At 47.5% G+C, this 17,468-nt stretch overlaps 1 protein-coding gene across 1 annotated transcript in view; it reads left to right on the forward strand.

Annotated features, from left to right (window-relative positions):
• DOCK2 (dedicator of cytokinesis 2) overlaps positions 1 to 17,468 on the forward strand; it is a 418,871-nt gene that overhangs the window by 341,913 nt on the left and 59,490 nt on the right. Inside the window, exons 32-34 of the mRNA XM_028163781.2 lie at positions 2,705 to 2,805; positions 2,899 to 2,957; positions 14,004 to 14,152. Coding sequence (XP_028019582.2) covers positions 2,705 to 2,805; positions 2,899 to 2,957; positions 14,004 to 14,152 — 309 coding nt within the window. The remainder of the gene's footprint in view (positions 1 to 2,704; positions 2,806 to 2,898; positions 2,958 to 14,003; positions 14,153 to 17,468) is intronic.

The raw sequence follows: 17,468 nt of genomic DNA on the forward strand, positions 1-17,468 counted from the left end.
CACGTATTTTCTGATTCCATTTCTATGAAATGTCAAATCCACAGAGACAGAAGTAGCTTTGTGGTTGCCAGGGGCTGAGGAGGAAGGAAGAATGGAAGTGACTGCTAATGGGTGGACGGTTTCTTTTTGGGGCAATGAAAATGTTCTAAAATTAGGTAGTAGTGAAAATTGTAGTACCTTGTGAGTATACTCAAACCCACTGAATGATATACTTTAAAAAATTAATGTTATGGTATGTGAATTATATCTCAACTTTAAAAAAGAAAATCAGGAATGTGTGACAGAAAACATTTTTAAAGGACCAAGTCAGGTAGAATAGAGGCTAGCAAGATGCTTAATTAGATTTGACAGTGTCTAGGTATTCTCAAACATGGTTGGGCGAGGGGGATTTCTGGAATTACTCTCAAAAGCGATACCAATTCAACTTACTTTGTCACATACCTATTTCCTGTTGTATCCTGATTATTCTTATGAAATCCCCTATATTCAGGAATTTCTCACCCTAAAAATAACCCATTCCATGTCCTATGACCAGGTTTTCCCGTTCCTTGGCTTGTGGTTTCATATCCTGGTCTTAAACGGGAGGAGGTGTGAGCTCTGGGCTTACGCAGACCAAAACAGTACATTTTCAGAACCTGCAAGTCATGGGGACGCCAGGAGGAAGGACAGTCAGAGTGGCTGAGAGACGCCCTGACCTTTACTGTGTTTGGATAAGCGAGGTTACTACGGAAACAGAAGAGCCGGAGCTCTGATTCTCAGGGTGATGGGCAGTCTTTGGAGGACTTTGAGGAAGGGAGTGATACGATCCGATCCTTCCGGGTTCTGTGTGCAGAGTTGACTTTACGGGGGCCACAAGCCAGGAGGTCACTTCACTGCACCCCTGGAGAGACTTGGTCTTTTTGGACTCTGGGAGATAAAGTTTCAAGTAAAGGAGGGAAAGCTCATTTCCTCAACAGAGTACGAGCTGCACAAGGGCAGGGACTGCTGTCTGTGTAACCATTGCCCTATCCCCACATGATGACAATGCCTGGCCCACTGAAGATGTTCAATAAATATGTGTTAATGGATCCTCAGCTAAAGACTGATCACAGCGTGTAGAAAGAGACTTGAACGTCAATCAGTAGGCCTGGGTTTAAATCCCAGCTCTGCTCTATGTTTAACAAGCTGTGTGACCTTAGGCAAAATACTTAAGCCCTCTAAGCCTCAGTCTCCTCAACTGTAAAATGGGCCTAATAATGGCTACCAAGTTTTGAGAGATGAAAGGAGGGATGTGTGGGAAAGTGCCTGGCCCATGGTAAAATGAAGGGCTTGTTTTGCTCCTTTTTGACACTGGAACCACAAGCCCATATGAAAATAATACTCTGGGCAGCAATAAGGGCTTTATTAAGGGTAGAGCTGCCTTTCACTTAGTCTTGGCCATCTGAAACTCCCGATGAACATCTTTGAGTGAAGGATGAAGGTCTCATTGGCAGGTGATTTCCCCAGCTGGTGTTAACCCTCCCTTTGCTAGTCAATGTTTAGAGGAGGCTGGAAGTGTGTGGGCTTTGTCCAGCAAAGCTGCCCCCCCACCTGCTCCTTGCAGGGCCATGGCATCTTGTAATAATTGCCCCTGAGCACCGAAGGCACCAGGTTGTACTATTTGCTTTGGTACCAAAGGAGTCACTAGAATAATGAAAAGAATAATAGGGCAAACCAGTGCTTTGGAGCTCTTACTGAGATTCATGCCCTTTAAACACATCATCTTTACCATAGCCCTCTGCAGTGGATACACAGGTACCCCTTTTGCAGATGGGTTCGCTGAGGCTCAACAATACCTTGGTTTGGGTCTCCATCTCTCGGTTCTGTAGCCTGTGTCAATATCACCGTCACTGCTGCTAATCTTTGGAGCCCTTGCTCTGCGCTGGACACTTTACCTGATCTATTTCACCATGAGCAGGTGGAGTGGCTTCTATTATTAGTCTCTCCATTTAGCACCAAGAGATCATGTAAATGTTATAGTTATGACAAGCTTACCTGTAAACTTGGCCCTCAGTGGTTCTTGAACTCAAATTAGCATTACAGTCACCCAGAGTACTTGTGAACACACGGATTTCTGGGGTCTGATTCAGTAGGTCAAGGTTGGGTCCAGAGAACTTGCATTTCTAATGAGTTCCCAGATGATGCTGATACTGCTGGCCAGAGCCACACTTCAAAACCATTGAACTAAAGAGAAGGAAAAGGCAAAATATGCTAAGATGGAATAGGTTGCAGGCTGGTCCTCTGAGCTGTCGGGTGAATTAGGGAGGACTTCCAGAGAGGCTGAGAGTCTCTGAAATACTTAATCCCTCATCACCCTCTAATTCTAGGGCAGAGAACCAGCTCACCAGGGCACCCAGCTGGGGCGACTTATTTGTCTTTCAAAAAAACAAAACGAAGCAAAACAACAACAATAAAAAAGCAGCCCTAAAAATCTTCCTCCTTGCCCAAATCCTGTTGTCAGAGAGACGATGTGGTCGGCACCTAGAGAAATCCATCAATTATCCTCGCTTTGGCCGGGATGTTAATTTCAGAGTCAGTGCCAGTTAGAAAATTGCAGCACACAGAATTAAACTGGTTCTGTCTCTGTCTTCTGCCATCTTCATAAATTATTCACATTACCCAGCGTTTAATATGCTCTCCCACTTCAGACCCTCTCCATGACTGTTCTCCACTCTTTCATTTACAGCTGTGGAACAACTATTTTCATCTGGCAGTGGCTTTTATCACTCAGGATTCTCTGCAGCTGGAGCAGTTCTCACACGCCAAATACAACAAAATCCTGAATAAGTAGGTTGCATTTGGATCTCTTGAAAGGGGGGGTAGGGGTTCATGAGAATCTCTGAGATGGTGACTGAAGCAGACATTTTTTGTTCCTCCTAGGTACGGGGACATGAGACGGCTAATTGGCTTCTCCATCCGTGATATGTGGTACAAACTTGGTGAGTAGGCACACGCATCCAGACAGACACCATCTGCACAGGCCAGGCTCCTTCTTGAAGACCATCCATTAGAGGGCCATGGGGCCTTCAGCAGTGGGAGCTTGAAATAATAGTTTATCACTGTATGCACCCCAGGTCCTTAATAAGTGCCTGATGAGAGAGGGTGCCCATCCCCCAAATCCCCCCCCCCCCCAAAACAGCTGTGGATCTGCTTCTCCTTGATGCCCCTGAGGGGTTAAGAAGTCAAACTGGAATTTACAAGAAGGACAAAGAGCACGACTGCTGTGGGAATGCACGTCCTCACACGTCACACATGTGCTTTCTGCTTACTGGTGGGCGTTCTGCATCCTGCTTCCCATGTGATGTAGTGATCTACAAAAGACTCTCCGACCGCATGGGGGAGAATTGTTTCCATGGAAGACGAAGGTCTTTTGCGGTATGTTTGAGCTGAAACGTGACCCCAGAAGCTGTCCCTGATTCAGTGAGCTGCAGGAATCCTGTGTGAGCTGAGTGGCATCTGTGGGAGGAAAGAAGGGGAGATGGAGTCAGCCAGGCGTTTAGGGAGGGTCTGAGTCAGACCAGGGCTAAGGAGATCTTTATTTAATCTTCACGTCACCTCCTGCAAGATGGAAACATTACCTGCTCCTTTTACTGATCAGGAAACTCAGAGAGGGAAGCAATTTGCTTGAGATGAAACAGTGGCAAATCCCAGAGCTTGGTTTTGATTCCACGAGCCTGGGGGCCACATACCTTGCCCAAGGCCTGAATCCTGCTCCATAAATAGGTGCGGAAAGGATGAATGGGTAGATGGATGGATGAATAAATAGTAACAAGTAATGAGCCATTTTCACCTCGGATTTTTGTGCACCCTCCTTGACTCTCTGCTGCCGAATTGCTCTGCCCTGGGCCTGGATGTGGGCCCTCTTCAGTCGAGCACTTGCAATGCTGTGCCCATCTCTTAGATTCAACCTATATCACCTCCCCTGACTTTGCTTCTTTGCCTCCCCAGACATCGTAGTGTCTTTCAGTTCCCATCTGATTTCCTGGACAGCCGTTCCTAGCCCTTTCCAGCAAGGCCCACTCGTTGTGGGGAAAGCACAGTGGATATCAGCCTGGGTTTTGTGTTTGCTGGCAGCAACTCAACTCAGGTCAAGAGCACATACTGGTAACAGGAGGGTTGTGGACTGGCTCACAAAATCAAAGGGGGAGCTGGGCAACCAGGCCCAGAACGGACTCCACACCCCTGCCTGGGGCCTTGCCCCGTCATTTACATGCGATGAGGCCCAAAGCCAGGGGACTGAGTGACACTGGGCCTAACCTGGGGAAACAGCATCTCCTCCCAGCGTGCTTATGCGGATCCTAAGGGCAAATACTGGGAGAGTGAAGCCGTGGAGGGCACACCCATGTCAGAGTTTTTATCATTATTTTCACCCTTGCGCCATCAGGAGGGAGCCTAATTTTCCTGTTCTGGCTCAGTAGTCATCAAAGCCAGGCCTGTGTCACTAAGGCCTGAAGGGCAGGGCCCGGGCAGCGCCCAGGCAGGTAATGTAAAAGAGTGAAGGGGCCGATGTATGTTAAACCCACAGAAATCCGTAAAGCAGGGGACCGTCAGCATTTGGGGTTGGATAATTCTTTGTTGTGGCGGCTGCCCTACGTTCTGTACGATATTTAGTAGCATCCCTGACCTCTAGCCACCAGACGCCTACCCACCAGATCCTCCTTAGCTGCGATAACCAAAAACAGTCTCTAGACATTGCCACGTCGTGTGTGTGTGTGTGTGTGTGTGTGTGTGCGTGCGTGTGTGTATACAGAATTACCCCCATTTGTAAGCCACTATCATAAATAAATAGCATCTCTGCCCTGTCTTTCTAGAACAGCATACCTTTCTCAGTCTATCTTTTGTTTCTCCACTTTGGATAATGACAGGGCTGTAAGAAATATTTTACGTTTCATTCACCATTACCCTGCAATAGGAAAAAACAAAAAAGCATAGTGCAAGTGAAGGCCTACCTGGTGGCCAGCATGTGGCCTCCGGGGTCAGGCTTATAGGAAGGAGTAGGTGGGCCTGCTGCAGAGTGAAGCAGATGTGCCCCAGCTAAAAGGGACAGTTGCTGTCCTGCTCTGGTTGACTGCCATCCTTTTAGAATGCAAGGCCGACCTTGTCACGTCTTCCGTTTTTTCAAAAGAAGCCAGGAAACATAATTTTTAAATGCATTTTCCAATTTATGAATATTGGTGATAACTAATTGAAAGTTTTTAAAACGTTGAATGTGTCTAGTGAAACCTGGGGCCCAGATTCGGTTTGCATATGAGTTTGCATTCTTTGCTTTACAACAGCAAAGAGGAGGTAAAGCCGTGGTGGGCTTCCTTTCCCAGATCTACATATCAAGCTTTGCCAGAATTGCAAAACAGGGATCTGTGCTTTGTTTGTTTCTAGTTCTTCCACACAGCCTGCTCTTTTCTGAATGTCCTTCATTGCCGTTGTTTTGCACACAGAAGATTTTATTTAGATAGAGATTATGTTTTGGCAGGCATTCCTGTGTTCCCAATTATGCTGATGAATGAAAAGATGTTACCAAGTATTCCACCTGCTTAGAATCACAGAACATCAGAACTGGAAGGGTCCTTTAGAGATCATATTGTCCATCATTTTTCAAACGTTTATTTTTAGCTGAGGACCAATAAAAAAATATCCTGCTCAACACAGAAATTGGATGAAAGCCAAGCTATTCTAATTGAAGTCGAGTGGGGAGCCCAGAGCCCATTATAATGGGCCTCTCCTGAGCTCCCATGTAGACTCCTGTGGATTTTCTGGGGAGAAATCCTGAAGTACTTCAGAGAATAGTTTGAAGCTACAGGTCTGGTCCAACCCACCATTTTACCAATGAGGAAACTGAGGCACAGAGAGGCAAAGAGGTGTGTACAAGATCCTGGAGTGGATTAGAGTTAGATTCAGGACAAGTACCCTGGCACGAGTGTTTGTCCAGAAGCATCACGAACTCCTTGATGTATTCAAGTACCTGTAGGATGAATTAATGTTGTTAGGGTTTGGGGGTTGCAAGAAAGAGATGCTGACTGTGGCTGCTTTAGTCAGGGAAGGTACTTATCGGAAGGGGAAGGGGAAATGGGCTACGAAGGGTAGCGCCAGAGACACTCAAGGATCCACGGCTGGTGGTGTGACATTGCCTTCAGGATGTTCCATCCCAACATCACTCTGCTAAAGGTCCAGTCTCCAGGGGACACCATTCTATTGGCCTTCCTTGGATGACCTCTCCATCAGTGCCCCCACCAAGCCTACATCCATCAAGGGAGGCAGAATTTCCCAAAGTAAAATGTTCATGGAGTTATGAGAGGTCAAACAAAGGCACACATGTCCACAGCAGAAAACAAAAAGTAAAGGATGCTGCTGGCAAGGATGGCGGAGGCTCCAAGGAAGAGGAAGGTATATCAGCCTGAAGGGGTTTTCCTGCTGCCCACTGGTTACATGGCTGCCTTCTCTTTGCCTGTCTCCTTCAGGGATAAGGGGAGGCAGAGTGAATGGATGGTTCCCCATCCCCACCCTACTCTGCGTTCTGCCAGATGATGTCATTAGCACACTTAGTCTCTAACATGCTAATGAGGTTAATCTGCTAATCCAAACCAGGAGTAAGCACTGTATACATGAGTGCCCAATGTAGTGAGAACACTGCCTTGGGTAATGATGGGTTTTAAAGTGCAATTCGTGGAATATCCAAGACAGAGTGAAACTTAGAAGCTATCTGTGGCAGACGAGGCTGAGTGCCCACACAACAGCCATTCCATCCTTCTTCCTGGCTAACTGATCCCTGATTTTTTTTTCATGATCACAGTTTGCTCAGTTAACAATGACTTGTAGCAGGTGATGGCCATGTGACCCCACTCTAGCCAATGAGAATCAGAAGAAATAAACTTCCTGGGGCTTCAGGAAAACATTTTTTCCCAATTAAAGTAAAAGGAAGGGGGACAAATTCAATGAGCACAACACATTTTTTGCCCATAGTCTTTCCCCCTCTTCCTTTCTGGGAAACAGTAAGATGCCTGGAGGTGTGGTAGCCACCTTGAAGCCGTGAAGACAAGAGGCACACCCTAAGGATGGAGGAGCAGCTCTGGACTGACCATCTTTGGCTTCTTGTTAAGGAAGAAAACTAAAGCAGAACTTACTCAGTTTAGCCATGGTGATCAGATTTCTGCTACATCCCTATCTGATACATCATCTAATTCAATGCCGTGATTTTACAGGTGAGGTCACTGAGGCCCAGAGAGGCACAAGGACATTTCCAAGGTCAACAACAAATCAGTGACTCAGCTGAGGCAAAAGAGCCAGACTCTTGACCTGAAGTCCAATGTTCTTACTAATAATTTGTTTCAGAATATGCAAATTATTTTCAAAGAGTGTGAAATAGCCAACTACGTTTTGCAAAGACTGCTGATAATGAGTAAATCATAATGCATGTTAAATTTTAAAATTTTGTTTTAATGCCCAGTGCAATCAGGACATCATCACTATGATCATCAGTATCATCATCTTTTTCTCATCAGGAGAGATTTGAGCAACCCTGTGATTATAAGATAGCTAATTGCAAAGATAATCTCAGGCTGGAAGATTATTCAGGGACAAGTCTAGACATCTGTGTGTGTGTGTGTGCGTGCTTTTGTGAGAGAGGGTACATGCAGGGAGGTCTTTATGTAGAGAAGGACCATATGTTGGTACTAGGACCCAGCCACTAAAGGGTTAATGCTATTTGTGTCTTTGAATCCTGGGATGATGCCAAATATAATGTACTTTTCCTGATAATGTAGCATCATAACATTTGATTTCTGCTTAGAGTGAAGCAATGCACGTTTTGCCAAAATGACTTTGTACTTAACCATCCCACATTCACTTGGGTTAATGCCGGTCTGCTGTGTTAACAGTCTTCATGGGAAAGAAAGACAAATTCCAGCGCTGGCATCATGGCCTCACACGTGGGGAGGTCACTCCCGGCAGAGCTGTGAGAGCAACCGCGCCATTACTTTTTAAGCATCTGTGGGGTGCCCAGCTTGGTGCTAAGCTCCAGGGAAGGATGGGGGAGTTGGGAAAGTATAAGGCACGGTCCCTGCCCTGCCTGGAAGAGCCTACCATCCACCTCTGAGAGTAGAACAAACTAAGAGTTTAAAGAACAAAGTAAGAGCATGTTCTTTAATGTGAAATGTGTGGTGGAGACTCAGGAGTTCAGGCAAACAGGAGGATGGCTCTTTTGGGTAAATGGCTCTTGAATTAGACCCCAGGGTGGTCAGAACTGAAACAGAGGGGAATGGGGGAAGGGCAGCTATTCCAGGAGAGCAACCAGACTAAGCAAGCATGGCTTCTTAGAGTTGGGGAGAAGCTGCTGGGAAGAAATAGGAAATGGGATTAGAAAGGCATCCATCCATCCACCCATTCATTGATTCATTTAACAACAAATTTTGAGCACTGTGATAGGCAGAATAATAGCTCCCCAAAGATGTCCAAGTCCTAACCCCCAGAGCCTGTGTATAAATTACCTTACGTGGCAAAGTAGACTTTTTAGGTGTAATTAAGGATCTTGAAGATGGTAAGAGTATCCTGGACTATCCACGTGGACCCAGTGCAATTACAGTGTCCTTGTAAGTGAAGACAGGAGGCAGGGGAGTCGGGGATAGATTAGAAAAAGCAACACCGTCGGCTTGAAGATGGAGGAAGGGGCCATGAGCCAAGGAATGTGGGCGACCTCTAGAAGCTGGAGAAGGGAAGGAAACAATTTCCTCCTTAGACCCTCCAGAAAGAACTCAGCCCCACTCACACTTGACTTTAGCCCAGCGAAACCCATTTCAGACTTCTGACCTCCAGAAGCATAAGATTAATCTGTGCTGCATTAAGCCACTGTCTGTGGTGATTTATAATAGCAGCAACAGGAAATGAAGACAAGTACTCTGTAAGTGCCAGGCACTATGCCTGTAGCTGAGGCTACAACTGAAAACAGTTGTAGTTAGAGACATAGCCCCCAACCTCATGGACTTTGCACTGAATAGTAACAAACTAATTGCAGAGCTATTTAATTATGGTTGCAAGGGGACATAGCTGTAGAGCAGAAGCTGGGGGTACCCAGAGAGTGTGTAAAGAACTCCTGCCTAGTGAGTGAGCTGAAGGTGGCCTTGATGAGGAACGGGGGGAGCCCTGAGCTCCAAAGCAGTGCTGTCCTGAGGAAGTAACATGTGAGCCACCTGTCTAAATTTAAATTCTCTAGTGTCCAAATTTTTTTTTAAGAAGTATTTAAAAAGCAGTGAAATTCATGTTAACAATATGTTTTATTTAACCCCATATTCCAAAGTGTTATCATTTCAACATGTAACCAGTATAAAACATTACTGAGATATATTACCTCTTCTTGGTTTGTTTTCAGAACTCTTTCTTTGAAATCTAGTGGGGTTTTTTTTTACACTTACAGCACATCTCAGCTCGGAGTAGCCTTATTTCCAGTGCTCCAAGACACATGTAGCCAAGTGGCTTCCATACTGGATAGAGAACGAGTAAGATTTACTTTTGGAGGCGGTGGTGATAGGATTCAGGGTGGTGATGGGGTCAGGGAGAGGGAGGGAAGAGCATGGTGGGCAGAAGGGGGCAGTGTGCAGGCCTGAGGAGGGGGAAGCAGGGCAAACCGGAGGAACAGGAGGCAGGCCAGTGGAGGGAGGCTGGGGTATAGAGACGGAGCATCGGGCCCAATGGGCCTGCAGAGCAATGGGACCCATGGAAGGACTGTAAGCTGTGGTCCAACATAATCACACTGGGGCTTTTCAAACATCTTTTTTCTTTTAAAATAAATTTATTTATTTATTTTTTTAATTTTTGGCTGCGTTGGGTCTTTGTTGCTGCGCGCGGGCTTTCTCTAGTTGTGGCGAGCGGGGGCTACTCTTCGTTGTGGTGTGTGGGCTTCTCATTGTGGTGGCTTCTCTTGTGGTGGAACATGGGCTCTAGGTGCACGGGCTTCAGAAGTTACAGCACGCGGGCTCAGTAGTTGTGGCTTGAAGGCTCTAGAGTGCAGGCTCAGTAGTTGTGGCGCACGGGCTTAGTTGCTCCGCAGCATGTGGTATCTTCCTGGACCAGGGCTCGAACCCGTATACCCTGCATTGGCAGGCAGATTCCTAACCACTGAGCCACCAGGGAAGTCCCTTCAAACATCTTTGAGAACAGATAAGAACATGTTTCGATAGGATAGAGAAGGGTTTAGAGGGTGGTGAATGTCAGCCATGGGAGATAAGATCCGTCTAATCCGACCTTCTTCCCATGCCAGCCCTTTACTCTAGAGGTGAACGAACAAACTGACTGGACTGAGAAGTTCCACGAAGAGCCCCAGGGGGCTCCATGAGGTCGGACCCTGTCTCCTCACGTTGCTTTTTCCAGAACCCACCCTCGGCTGAGCTTGTACTGCTCTGCAGCGTCGTCATCATAATCAGAATCAGCACTTCCTGAGCCTTTCTAACGAGCCAGACCCTGTACAAAGCTCTTTAAGCTTCTCAACAATTCTTCCAGGCAGGGATTATGATTATTATCTCCATTTAACAGATGAGATAACAGAGGCTCAGGGACATTAAGTGACAGGCACAAAGCCGCACGGCCTGGAGTGGCAGTGGGGGGGACTTGACCCAGGTTATCAGGCTCAGAGATTCTACAGGGCCTGGAGGGAAGCCAGGGCCGGGCACGTTCTGGGTAACAAGGAGGGAAACAGCCGCCTGTCTTAGAGCAGTGCCGGGAGGGAGATTTTCCAAGCCTGAGAAGGAGGAGCAGAGATCTGTGTTCTTTCTTCCTCTTTTGAAGTGAATGAGTGGTCTTTTCTGATCAGCCCGGCTTTATTTCAGAGTCCCCAGGAGGCTTGAGGGACGCTGAAATCCAGGGGGTGGTAACTTGCCCTCATCCCGTTCATTTCAGGATCTGTGCCAGCCCTCACAGGGCCTCACGCTCTCAGCTCGAGTGCCCCTGGTGCCCTGTCAGTCCCCTGAGGTCAGCGACTTGCCCCACTTCATTCTCAGCCTGGTTCACGGGATTGTCTCCTTCCTTCCTCCTTCCCTACGTTTCTCCCTTCCTTCTTCCTTTTTTCTTTCTTTGTTTCTTTTTTGCCAGGTCGCCTTCTTAGTGCCCTCAGACCCTTGGCCTGCAATCTCACGGTCTCCTCCTGAGAGGTGTGATAGACAAGGCCATTGCACAGAATGGAAACTGAGGCCGGAGAGCACAGGGGACTGCTTTCCACCCGCACACCTAAGCTCTTCCCTGTGCTCTCATTACCACCGGATCCTTTCCGGAGGCACGTGTAACTCGGCATTTGGATTTATCCTGCTGGCTTATCGGCACTTTGTATCTGTTCCCAGGGAGAGTCAGCTTCCATTATGTGAAAAAGACCCTCTCACCCATTCCCTTCCTTGCCTTTTATTGAAAACAGCAGCAGACGTGTCTCTCGAATGAGGAATTTTTTTTTTTTTTCCCAAATGAGTTTGCATTCACTTAGCCACAAATATGTTCTCTGTGTTTGTGTGCACGTGTGGGCATCTGTGATTATAAAGGTACACATTCAGGTTACCTGAACACAAAATCCAATGTGCCGAAATTCCATTTTTGATGTAAATGAATAAAATTTCTTTCTGGAGCGTTGTAAGTGCCATTGAAATCACACTGCATTTAGAGAGCAGCATCTCTTTCTCTCCTCTTTCCCTATTCTTCCAAACATCTCTTCCACTGAATGCAGGTCAAAAGTGTCTAAGAAATCCCTGGTCTGTGGCATGTCCGCTCTTTATTTTAAACCATCTTAAATATATCCTTATCAGACCCAATGCCCTCCAGCATTCTAAAGGCCTTTGTTGTATAAGCAATTTCTCTCATTCCATGGTGGCTTATCTGACAGTTTCTCATTTACCTTCTACTTATTATTGCAGTCGACTTTGAATTTTAAAACCCCACTGAGGGTTTAAAGGATCTTGAAGGACAAAATCAGAAACCTAGATTAGCAGTTACTATAAACCTGCAGGAAAGCTAGTTTTTTTTTCCTTTTTTTCTGTTTGGACCAATGCGAAGTATAATCCAAATACATCATATAATGAAGCTGATAACCTGGTAAAGTGTCTTTATATTTCACTCAACTCTCTGCCTGCCTTCATCATTTCATTCTCACTAGCCGAAGATATTCCTAGGATGATGCCTTTTTCATCTGAATTCTGGGGAAATACTCACTCCAACATTAAGCCTCATTTAGGCTGAATTAAAATTCATTTTCTTGCTGCCTTCCCTCTTGGCTCCTTTTCTCAGCTTTATTCGAAAGCAGCAGCGCCAGGCTATACACCATACCGCCTGAGTTTCTGCACCCCAGGAGCTCTCTCCCCCTGGTGGAGACCACCAGTGTGCATCCTGACAATGGGGAAAACCAGGATGGGCTTCTTAGGTTCTGAAACTCAGGAAAAGAAAGAGGCAGCTGCTGATGAAACACCTGGGTGTCAGCTCAGCGACAGGGTTGCTGGGATAGCCTTGCCCATGCTCCCTAGGAAATCCCCGCAATCCTTAAGTGCCCCCCTCTTTTCCCCTCCTCTGCCACATCTGATGTGTGTATTCTGAGGAGTCTGATCCATTCTGCTCAACAAGGCTGCCCTTCATGGTTCGTTTTGGCCAAACATTACAGCAGCAATAGCTAACACTATATGAAGTGTGCCACGTGCCAAGCACCGTCCAGGGTGCTTGATAAATAATAATTCATTTATTCTTTACAACAACCCTATGAAATAAATACTGTTATTCTGTCACGTTACAGATGAGGACACGGAGCCCTCAAGGGGTCAACTTGCCCAACATCACATAGCTAGTTGATGGCAGAATCCATTTACATAATTCAGGCAATCTACATCCAGAATCAGTGCCCTTAACCACTGGGCCACGCTACCCCTCCCTCTCGGTGCTGATTCTCCCGGGCTCTGGGCTAAGTATACACAGACATATTTTCACATGGTCTTCTCAACAGGTGGGCATTGTGATTGCATTTTTATAAGACACATATCCAAGTCACATAGCCAGTGAATGTAGGAGCTAGACAAATTTACTTCCTCATTCAGCAGACATTTACTGAGGATCTAATATGTTCTATGCTCAGTGCTACAGATACAACAATAACAACAGACGTGATCTCTGCTCTCACAAAGCTCTCTGTGGGGGAGGCAGACGTTTATCAAATGAAGACATCATTGCCAAGTTGACTAAGAAGACAGACCACCAACCAGTGCAGTATCTGACATAGCTGGCAGTGGGGTGGGCACGCAGTAGGGCTTTTCTCAGCCTATCCATCCATGAGAAGCCAGGTGGTAATGGGCAGATGTTGGGGAACAGGCAGGGGAAAATATTACCAACAAAGGAGCAGTGTGTCTGGCAGTGAGGAAGCAAGGTGAGCTTGTGACGGTGGAACCAGGCCAGTGTGGCAAGAATGCCAAGAGCCAGGGGAGGGGACGTAGGAATGTCTTGAAATGAGGCAGAAGAAACAAGAAGTTGTAGTTTATCTGACCATAAGCGATGTTTTAACTCCCGCTATTACACTGACCATACTTTTATAGCAGGTTCTTGGCAGCAAAGTTTGCTTTTCTTGTTTTCATGAAACAGTTGGTAAAAGCCTGTTTTCCAAATCTCAGAAACATGGCTTGTGTTGCAGACAGACATAATTTCAAGTGTCCCTGTGATTTGCCATCACTAACATATTCCATCAAGGCCCTATATGCAAAGGAGATGATGCAGGTGAAAACCCTTATAAACAGCGACGTGCTTTCCACACGCCTGGGTTATTATCCTTAACAACGGAGCTTGTTTTGGAAGATGCACATGTCTCTTACAAGAGTGGATGTACGTAAAGTGTCCAAAATGGCGCCTGGATCCCGGTAAACATCTGTATCAGTGTTAACTATTGTTTTTACAATTTTGCCTCCCTTTTTTTCTTTCCCCAGGCATGGTCTGAGAACCTGTGCATCATGAAAACTGTCTCATGGGTCCATGTCCCTCTTCTCTTTCAGGCCAGAACAAAATCTGCTTCATCCCAGGCATGGTGGGACCTATATTAGAGATGACACTTATCCCTGAGGCTGAGCTCCGAAAAGCCACCATCCCAATCTTCTTCGACATGATGCTGTGTGAATATCAAAGGAGCGGGGATTTCAAAAAGGTAAAAAATGAGGCTGGAAACTCATGCCAGCATCCCTAATCCCCAGCCCATTTCCCCGTAATGATATCCTTGTTCCATCTGCCTGGGCTTCATTCAGAGGCTTGACAGTAGGCTGGGGACATTTATTCACTCATGTGCCCTGAATGAGCTGGCAGATCAGATTTGGTCGGTATTCTATCACGCTTTCCTGCCTGAGGCCGAGATTAAAATGCACTTTCTTGCTGTGTATCAGCGTGGTCCCTTTCTCAACAGGAAATAGTAAGGATTCTATTTCTGTACTGAAGAGCCCCCTCAAGGTGTGTCCAAAGGCCCCCTCCCTCCCACCTGCCCCAACCTGACACCCACCTCTGTCCAGCACTTCTGCTTCTGGGATGACTCGGAAGATCTGAATAGCTGAGAGAGAGCCTACCCCGCCAAGTGTCAAACTTGGCCATGCATCAGGGTTGAGAGCAAGTAGAGCCCAAGGCCCATGCGTAGGGAGGCCCCGCAGACCTGCCGCGGGGAAGGAATGGGAGGCTTTCCCCAGCATGCAGGGAGTGAGCCACCTGTGTCAAACGCGAGGGCCACTGACCAAGCATCTTCATTGAAAATCCCTCAAACTGGAAGGATAAGGACCGTTTTCTGGGCCCAGTCACTCCAGATGCTTCCGCCAGTGGAATAAGCACTGGTTTCCACAGCAGGTTCCTGGCAACAGTCAGCAGTCACTCCCAGTTTAGGAAGGTGTGTCTTTAAGTCCTGCCAAGGTTGCCTTAGCAGTTCCTCCAGGTCTCGCCCTCCTGTCCGCTCAGCCCCCTTCTCACCTGGTGCTCCCCTTAACTGGGCTCCGTGCCCTCCCCCCGGCCTTGCCGCATTTCTGCCTCTCATTCTATACCACGTCTGGCCGCCAAACAGTTTTCCTTAAAGCAGGTACCTAAGTGCCTTCTAAAAGGCAGCAGATTCCAAAGCTCTTTTCCTTAAAATCCTTGCAGACCTTACCCTCCCATTGTTCACTGGTTCTCTAATCCTCACCAAATAAAGTCCAAACCCTGTCTCCTGCATTCCAGGCCCTCCTTGCTCTGGCCTTCCATCAAATGTTCCAGCCATTTCCTCCAACTCCTTCCTCCCCCTCACCTATTCTCCAGGCAACACCCCCCCCACCCCGCCGCCCCCGCCAGCTCACCTGAATTGCGTTGCCTTGGTGAGCGTCCTCCTTCATGTTTCCTCTCCCTCAGGTTCTCTGCCACATTCACAGTCCTTCCTGCCAACATCGTCTACACTCCTACCAATCCTGCAAAGCCTACTCCAACGCTCATCCTTTAAGAGATCTTTGCCCTCTATTCCTATGTCATTCCAGCTGTCTGAGGTATCCGTATTATACACTGCCTCGCACTAAACTCATTTCTGCATCCTCCTCATCTTCATGTCATAAAAGTGATGATGATGATGGTGACAATGACTGCCATTAACTGGGCGTTTACTCTCTGTCAAGCACTGTAAATAACTTCCATACAGTGGTTCATGGGATGGACTTTTTATTACAGCCCTGTGAGGTAGGCAGCATTACCACCCAATTTTAAGATGGAAGCGCTGAGGCTTAGAGAGGTGAAGTCACTCACCCGAAGTCACACATCAAGAAAGAGGCAGAGCAGAGGTTGCAACACACAGATCACTACAATCCCAAGCCTAGGCTGTGCCCACTGCACTATCCAGCCACTGGCCTCATCGCAGTAAGTGCTGGCTGAATGAATGAATGGGTGGCATCCTTTCAAGCAGTGCCTTCTCAAAAAATGTTCCATGGAGCTCTGATCCCACCAGATGCTCTAGGGAAGAGGGTTTGGAGGTTAAATACCTTGGGAAGCCCCTGCATGCCATAACCCCTGTTGGAGACTTCCAGTGCACATTAACGTAGCCAAGGCACTGAGCTGTTCCACAGTAAACAGACCTGTTGAATTTCTCAAATTTATTTCTTGAAGAAACATCTATTGGCTGTGCCAGTCACTTTGGAAAAGGTGGTTCTAAGAGGGAAGAGACTAGTTAGCTGTGACGATCTCAGTGTGGGAGGGTGCGCTCCCCGCCCAGGGACTGGTGGGAGCTCTCTGGTCCCAGAAAGGCTGGAGACCAGCTGCCCCCCTGCAAGAAGCCTGTAAAGAAATCGGGCGAGGAGTTCAGATGGAGAAAGACACCATATCCAACCAGCTGGGGTGGGGAGTAGAAGGCGCAGCCCTGGATCGAGTGTTTGATGGTCGTCTGGAATCTGCTGCCTTTTAAGGGGGAAGAAAAGCCTGTGAAGCTTGGGGACCTGTGAAGGGCACAGTACATGGGATGAAGGGCATCGTGCTTCCCCTCAGGTCAGCACTCCCCCCAGTGGTATGGGCACCAGCTGGCTCAGGAGATGTCCTGGGAGCAGGTGTGCAAAAGATACACTCCCAGTACTGATGGTATACAATGTCCGAAGGAGAAGCGCACCCACGTCCTTTCTGGATTACAACCTGACAGTTGTGTTTGGTGGCCTCGTGTCTTCCAAGGCTTGCCTGTAGTGTGATCTTCCTGCCCTAATGGATTCCCTTATTGAGGCATCCCTGTGGCATGCACCCACCTATTCTCCATGAATGGGGTCATCCCCGGGCTCCTCGCTCCAGGCATGTGTTCATCGTAAGCTCCTTCCCCAGTTGCTTCTCTTCATTGCTGCCTTATCAAAAGGGATGGGACCATCAGACTGACTCATGGGGCAGCTTCCCATGTGAACACAAGCTGCATGCTTGGTGGGAGCCCAGCTGTGGGATGAGCAGACCCAGCTGTCACCGCTTTGTTCAGAGTAAGCAGCCATGGGCGGTGTCCCCAGGACAGGGAGGAAGCAGGGCCCCCATGAGCCCCAAGCTGCCCTGATGGCCAGATCCAGAATGAACCGCAGAACCGGGATTTGAGACCCAGGAGGCTTCATGTGCAAACTGGTATTAGTGCACGATGCCAAATAATGAGATAAGGGAAGAGCCACGTGCCCAGAAGATGACAGGGTTCCCTTTCTAAAATGTGGGTTTTAATGGAACTAGCAGAGCTCACAGGAGAACTTAGCAGGGCCTTTGCTCCCGGCTCACACCAGGCCCTCTGGCCTGGTACCCAATGTCTTGTAGTTCCTTTACTGTCACCCCTTTGCTGGGCTCTTCCTTTGATTTCTTCACCTGAAGAATCCTAGTCATCCTTCAGCTGTGGCCTCACACTTTCGGAAAGCCTTTCCTGCTTCTTGGGGCAGTGGAGCATCTGAATGCAAGAGACCAAGATTTGTTCCAGCAGGATGAGCATGGATGGAACTGGGACAGGAAGAGGGTAGACTCTGAGT

This window comes from Balaenoptera acutorostrata, chromosome 2, assembly GCF_949987535.1.
Source record: "Balaenoptera acutorostrata chromosome 2, mBalAcu1.1, whole genome shotgun sequence".
Taxonomy (NCBI): domain Eukaryota; kingdom Metazoa; phylum Chordata; class Mammalia; order Artiodactyla; family Balaenopteridae; genus Balaenoptera; species Balaenoptera acutorostrata.